General features: G+C 42.7%; 1 protein-coding gene across 1 annotated transcript in view; it reads right to left on the reverse strand.

The window, feature by feature from the left end:
- Positions 1 to 7,851, reverse strand: part of TRPM3 (transient receptor potential cation channel subfamily M member 3) — a 1,151,180-nt gene that overhangs the window by 83,243 nt on the left and 1,060,086 nt on the right. The window contains exon 24 of the mRNA XM_042780585.1: positions 2,099 to 2,350. Coding sequence (XP_042636519.1) covers positions 2,099 to 2,350 — 252 coding nt within the window. The remainder of the gene's footprint in view (positions 1 to 2,098; positions 2,351 to 7,851) is intronic.

Consider the following 7,851-nt stretch of genomic DNA (forward strand, 5'->3'; position numbering starts at 1 on the left):
TTGTCATAATTTTGAGGGGTCTGCTACTGGCATCTAGTGGGCAGAGGTCAGTGATGGTGCTAAATGTCCTTTGATGCAGAGGATAGCTCTCCAACATAGACTAATCTAGCCCAAAATGTTAGTAGAGTCCAGGCTGGGAAACCATGAGCCACTACTACAGCTGACATCTTCATTCTTCACCTTCATTGAGTCCACTGGAAGATGCACTTGAGAATCTCACGTAAGGTTGTCTTCTCTTTCTAGAAAATTCATACGCCCACACATATTTAGATATAAATTGGGGGGAAGGTCCGTAGATCCTCTCTCCTAAACCCATTCACAGATTCTAGGTTGAAACTCCTTGCTTTGACACAGGAACTTTCACCACAATCTCAAATTAAATGTATGAAAACAATGATATAAGAGGCAGTATAATAGAGTTATACTATATGTGTGTGTGTGTATATATATATTATACACACACACACACATATATTATAAGGAGCTCTGGTAGTATAGTGCCTAAGGCACTTGACTGCTAACTAGAAGGCTGGCGATTCAAAGCCACCAGCCACTCCTTGGAAAGAAGGTTGGGCAATCTACTTCTGTAATGATACTGCCTCAGAAACTCAAGGAGGGGTCACTGTGCGTCAGGTCCGACTTGACGGCACATAACAACAACAAAATATATATTATATATATAGATATATATATAGGTATGTGTATATGTACATATATATATTAAAAAAATAACTCACTGCCGTCGAGTTGGAGCTGACTCATAGAGACCCCTCCTGGGGTTTCCGAGGCAGTATCTCTAAGGAAGTACATTGCCCAATCTTCCTTCCAAGTATCTCTCTCTCTCTCTCTCTCTATATATATATATATTTTTTTCCCCCTACTCAAAATTCCATATTTGAACTGAAGCTTTTCAAGTAAGTAATTCAAACTTATTGAATTCAAGTTTTTCTCTCTAGAGTAGGCTTGTTGATATTTGCCCCAGATGATGTTGGTGGTATAAATACCAAGCTTTCTTATAAAAAAAAGGTTGGGAATACAGAAGAACAGCTATGCTCATCATTTTTTACTTTTTCCATTGTACTTTAAAGAACATAATATGAACATAATGATAACAGAGGCAATTATCAACTTACTACGAGACAGATACTGAAATGATCATTCAACATGTGGTGTTTCTAATCACGGCAACCCTGCAATAATAAATGCAAGATATGCATTTATTATTTCTATTTCAGATACAAAATAAATTGAATTTCAAAGAAGCTAAAGATACCCAACTCCTAGCCCAGTGCCTGGCATAAAATGTATGATTTTTATTTATTTTTTTTTCAGTAAGTGAATGAGTAATGATTAATTTTCCAGCTTTGCATATAGTTATAATCAAAATCCCAAACACACAAAAGGAGTTATATAAAACAAACAAACAACAACAAAAGATCCCACATAACCCTAGGGCAATCTCATTTAGACCTTGAGATCCCAAACCCACTGCCATTGAGGTGATTCTGACTCATAGTGACCCTGTTGTTGTTGTTGTTGTTGTTGTTGTTGTTATGTGCCGTCGAGTTGGCCCCGACTCATAGCGACCCCTCCTTGGGTTTCCGAGGTAGTATCACTACGGAAGTAGGATTGCCCAACCTTCCTTCCGAGGAGTGGCTGGTGGGTTTGAACCGCCAGCGGTCTGGTTAGCAGGCAAGTGTCTTAGCCACTATGCTACCAGAGCTCCCAGTGACCCTATAGGACAGAATAGAGCGTCCTCATAAACTTTCTGAGGCTGTAAATCTTTATGGAAGATTATCCTTATCTTTTCCCCACAGAGCAAGCAGCTAGTGGGTTTGAACCACTGACCTGTGGGTTAGTAGTTGAGTGCTTTAAATACTATGCCACCAGACTACCTCTTAGACCTTGATAGCAGGCCAATAAGAATTTTTTTCTTCTTCCTTGGACAATCTACTTCTGTAGTGATACTGCCTTGGAAACCCAAGGAGGGGTTGCTATGAGTCAGATCTGACTTGATGGCAGTGAGTTTTTTTTTTTTTGGTATTAGTACAACTTCTCTCTGAGGACTTATAACATGGAGTTAGAAGACCTTGCTTACCATTTTTCCAATCATCATCACATATGGGCCCAAATACTTGTTCACGCCGAAGATGTCTAATAGACGGATGTACCAATAAATGATGTTTACGCAATAGATGACCCTCCCATCACTCCTGAAGGGCTGGTCTTGGAGACGAAGGATCATTCCAACCGAGAACAGAAGAATGGCTATGAGATCTGTGACATTCCAGTACTCCTGCAGCCACACCTTCACTTTCTGTAGCAACTTCCCTGGCTCAGACATCAGAATCTAAAAGGCAGGAAAAGAGTGAAGTCAGGCCTGATTTCTGTCTCTATTTTCAGCTTAGTTGGAAAGTGGTTGTATTAGCTGATATCAATAGCTTGCATTGTATACCTATGTCTACTTGAATACTTACATGCTTTGAATGCACCATTGACCTAAGTTTAGGACATCTAGATGGAAATATCTCAGAGAGAGTAGAAGCAATACATTTGATACTTGGGTTTCTTCACAATTCTAAGACAAACATTAGAGTTTTGTTTTAAAACTATTGATTCCTAATACTCTGCAAATCTTCTCCCAAGTCCTTCTTCATCTCAGTAAATAGCACTACCCTACAGACTGGGCAAAGACTGGGCAATCTACTTGCATAGAGATACTGCCTTGGAAACCCAAGGAGGGGTCATTATGAGTCAAATCGACTCGATGGCAGTGGGAATGAGTATAGAGTTAGTCACCACCAACCTACAAGGACTCCTTCATTCCTGTCTTTCACACCCCACATCCTCTGCATCAACACGTCCTATCACCTCTATTTCTAAATATAATCTAATCCAACCACTTCTCACCACCTCCACTGCTAGCATTCTATTCTAAACCCCATCTCATCTGGAAGAGAATCCAACAGCTTCTCACTGGTATCCCTGCCTCCATTCTTGCCCACCTGTGCTCAATCCATTCTCTGAGCAGCGCACAGAATGAGCCTAAGCCTAAGTCATGATCTGGATGGTGATTACATGTTTGTATGCATAGATAAAACTGATTAAGCTGTGTCCTTATGAGTTGTTCATTTGGCTATAGGTAAATTATATATTAATTAAAATACATTAATGAAAACAGAGAGAGACTTGAGAGACATAACAAAATGAAAGCAAATTATGGTAATTGAACACAAAACCTTCTAATGGCTTCCAGACCCCTTATCATGGCTCATTTGACATTCCACCATATTCTTCCTCACTCCCCCTATAACCATAATAGCTGATTTTAAAGCGTAACAAGTCCATTCTATGCACAGGATACTTGCACTTGGTATTTTCTTCTGTCGGGCACTTTATTCTCCCAGAGTTTTGCATAGCAGACAAAGACCTCAAGGTCTTTTCTCACATTTTGCCTTCAGTGGCTTCCACTCTCCAAGTCATTCTCTAATACATTACCTGATTTTTGAAGACTTTATCACTATATGGAATTATCTTCTGTATGCCTGTATGTTGTGTGTATGTATCTATCTGTCCGTCCGTCCATCCGTCTGCCTGCCTGCCTGCCTGCCTATCTACCTATCATCTCTTTCCACTAGATTGTAAATTTTAAGGGCAGACATTTTGTTGCAAGGGTCTGCTACATAACCAAGAAAACCAAATTCACTGTCATCGAGTCGATTCTGCCTCATAGTGGACACCATTGGGTTTGCAAGGCAGTAAATCTTTATGGAAGTAGATTGCTCCACCTTCCTTCTGTGGAATGGCTGGTGGGTTTGAACCACCAACCTTCTGGTTAGCAGTCAAATGCCTTAGGCACTGAGCCACCAGAGCTCTTTTGCTATATAACAGACAATAAATATTTATCAACTGACTGACTGACTGATTGTTGCATAGACACCTCACAGCAGTGCTCCAGTCCCTCTCATATCCTTCCTACTGGATGGGACTCACCTTAAATCTAGAGGTTTGTTTGTTTGTTTTCAAATTGTGATTAGAGTGAAAGTTGACAGTAAATTTATTTCCATTCAACAGTTTGTATATATTTTGTTTTGTGACACTGATTGCAATCCCCACACTGTAAAAGCTCTTTTTCACTTCCTCTCTGTGGTTACCTTTTCCCTGTGTCCTTCTTTCCTATGCATTCCTGACCTCTGAGCTATCTTCCTGAACAAATCCTGCCCTTCTGTTCTCTCATGTGTGATTTTACTAAGGATCTCCCTGGTGTAATTGTTCACTTTACAGGCCTGACTACTGTTTGGCTGGAAGTTAAGCTATGGGAGTGAGTTCAGTTCTAGGCTTGAAGGGTGACTAGGGTCTACACTCTCAGAGGTTTCACCAGTCTCTGTCAGGCCATAAGTCTGGTCTTTTTTTTATGATTTTGAGGTCCACATTTTTCTCCCACTCCATCCAGGATCTCCAATTTTGATCCCTTTCCAAGTGTTGTCAGTGGAAGCTGGGCACCATCTAGTTCTTCTGGTCTCAGGGTCGTGTAGGCTGAGGTTCCTGTGGTTCACTAGTCCCTTGGACTAATTGTTTTCATACATCTTTGATTTTCCTCACTTTTCTTTGCTCTGGATGAGGAGAGACGAATTGTTGCATCTTAGATGGCTACTTGCAAGCTTATAAGATCCCAGTCACTACTCATCAGAGTAGGGTATAGAACAATGTTTTTGTGTAACATGTTATGCCAGCTGATCTTGATGTCCCCCATGACCATGGTCCCACAGGCCCAGTGACTCACTCCCTCAGGGTGTTTGGCTGTGGCTAAGAAGTTATGATAACTTTGCCCCCTGTTAGCACTATTATGTATATGGACATTCTTATAGCACATACAAATATGCATGTAGAAATACTGTTTGCCAAACTTCTATATTTCCTTTGGCCTACCCATATCTGATCATTTTGCCAGTCTACCTATGTATTTACCCACAGATTAATGTTTGTTATTACTGATAATGCAGTATTGCATATGTAAAAGTATTTACCTTTGTCTTCTGTACTTCTTGTGCAAGCCTAAAGGGGCCTTTTTGCCATGACGTGTGGGCTCTGTGAAATGTACACATAAACAATGAAGGGTCACCATTTATCCTGCCCCACAGCCAGGGGAATGAGGGAGCCCAGCTTCTGCACCAAGACCATTTCCACGAATCACTTGTGTTTACCCATGAGAGATCCATCTCTTCAAGCCATGACCCATGCCTTCCACTCAGGACCTCTCATGTGAGAAGACAGAAAAGACAGGGGCAGGTCTAATCTGCAGCTGTTTACTTGAATCTTCATTTCCTCTTTAGTGGCTTGCCTTGGCCTAAAGCACTAAGGAAGGGAGGCCACAATGAGTCAGGGCTGAGACTTGGAAGGCTGAGCAAGATACCTGGAGCCACAGGGTAGCCTGATTCATCCTTTGTGGTACTTCCTGTCTAAACCCTAGCCTAGGGTTTATTGCACTGGATTGAGCATTAGACTCCTCTGAGACCTGGTTACAACACAGATTGCTGGGCCCCACCCCCAGAATTTTTGCTTCAGCAGATCTGGGGTGGGGCCCCAGAACGTGCATTTCTAACAAGGTCCCAGGTGATGCAGACAACCACACTGGGAGAACCACTCTAAGCATTGTGCACTCCTGCAGCTGGTATTGTCCTGACGGCTTCTCATTCCCTGACTGCACCTCCTCTAGGGAAAATCTGTGTGTGGGGATGTGGAAAGGAGGGCAACGCTTAGAGGTTTTGCAGCCTTTTGCCTAATATGGCACGTTTTCCTAAGATTGTAGAAAGCAGCATAATGAATGGCGGGGGCTTATAGTATCATTTTTTAAATAGTAACAATATTTTTGTGAAACCATAACATTTGGGGGAAAAAAAAGGATAAAAGCAGAACAGCTGTGTACTGAATGAAGTAGGCGTGATGAGCCCACCCTCTGCCCCCCTCACTTCTGGAGTCAGTTCTTAGGCACCTCCCTTAGACTCCTGTGACCCTGAGGAGTGTCAGAGTTTGGAACAAATTACCAGTTGCCATCAAGTTGATTCTAACGCATGGCAAACCACTTGTGTCAAAGTAGAACTGTGCTCTACAGGATTTTTAGTGGCTGATTTTTCGGAAGTAGGTCACCAAACCGTTCTTCCGAGGCTTCTCTTGGTGGACTAGAACGTCCAATGTTCCGGGGAGCGGCTGAGTATGTCAACCATTTCCACTACCCAGGGACTCCACCTGGGAGTGGAAAGAGCAGTGCCTGTTCAGATGAATCAGGCAGGTTTAGCCCTAACTGTGGGGTACAGGAAAATGGCTTAATCTCTCTGAATTTTAGTTCCCATACTTGTAAAACGAGAATGTAATAACAGCCATCCCATTTAGTCACCAAGTGGTGGGAAGGAGGTTCAAAATGAGATAATGTCTCCTAAAGCACGTTATAAACAGTGACATGCTATTAAGGGATTACCATTTCTTGTTTTGGTGACTACCTGCAAAAGTATGTGGTGTTGGGAATGGGCGGGCAGCATGTGAAACCACAAAGCCTGTCTTGTATATCCCTCAGGAGGCACGGAAGCTTACAGACTTTTCCATGTTTCCCGGATCTTGTGTCTGAGATCTTGGGGGCCTGCCTATGGTCTGCGAGGAAGGACAAATGCCTGGGAACCCGTAGGCAGCTCATTCCTTTGATAGTCCAGCATTTCTTTAATGAGCTCAGGGGAAGAGACGCAGGGTGTGATGGCGCTACCTCACCACAGAGGCAAAAGTCAGACATGAAGGTGCCTCATTCCTCACAGCTTCCTCAGAAATAAGGACTCTTGGGTTGACCCCTTTCTGACCACAGCCTCCAATGCCTGGTCTCTTGGTTATTATATGCCATCTCAGAAGAAACAAACATCCTGGCCTGGGCTTCTGGCAGCCGGCCTGTCTGGCAGCTCTACCAGAACAATCCGTGGAGTACAGACTGCTCCCTGTCTTCTTCCAGTCTCGTCCCTGGAGAGATTCCAGTCTCCCTGCTTAAGCTTTTCCCTTTTTTGCTTATCATGGGGAAGGAATATGCATCTGGGTGTTAAGTCACGAGAGAGCAAGAGTTGGCTTGTTACCACACAGAGCCTCAAACAGTACCAGGCCTTAGTTCTCAAAGAGCTGCACAAAAGCAAAAGCATTGTTTTTTACTTTTCAAATAGGAAATCCATTTTAATGGCCAAGAAGTAGAAGGCACTATGAATGGAAGAACCTAAGTTTAGAATAGTTGGAACAAGGCAAGGCATTTCACTTTTTTTTTTTTTTTTTAAGTCTAAAAAACCCAATGCCATGGAGTTGATTCTGACTCAGAGTGACCCCCATTGGGTTTCCAAGGCAATAAACCTCTACGAAAGTAGATTATCCCATCTTCGTTCTGTGGAACAGCTGATAGGATTGAACCGCCAACCTTCTGGTTAGCAGTCAAATGCCTTAGGCACTGTGCCACCAGAGCTCCTATATATGTATGTATGTATGTATGTGTATATATATGTAAAATCTACTCCCTTATGAAATGGATTAGTATACAAAACCAAACTCATTGCCACTGAGTTGGATCCGACTCATAGTGACCCCTCCTTGGGTTTCTGAGGTGGTATCACTACGGAAGTGGATTGCCCAATCTTCCTTCTGAGGAGTGGCTGGTGGGTGTGAACCACCAGCCTTCTGGTTAGCAGTCAAAATGCCTTAGGCACTATGCCATAGATGACTATATCTGCCTCCTAAACTTGGGGGCCTGCCTATGGTCTGCGAGGAAGGACAAATGCCTGGGAACCCGTAGGCAGCTCATTCCTTTGATAGTCCAGCATTTCTTTAATGAGC

Source organism: Orycteropus afer, unplaced genomic scaffold, assembly GCF_000298275.1.
Source record: "Orycteropus afer afer isolate SDZICR_OR568_19922 unplaced genomic scaffold, OryAfe1.0 scaffold00005, whole genome shotgun sequence".
In the NCBI taxonomy this organism is placed as follows: domain Eukaryota; kingdom Metazoa; phylum Chordata; class Mammalia; order Tubulidentata; family Orycteropodidae; genus Orycteropus; species Orycteropus afer.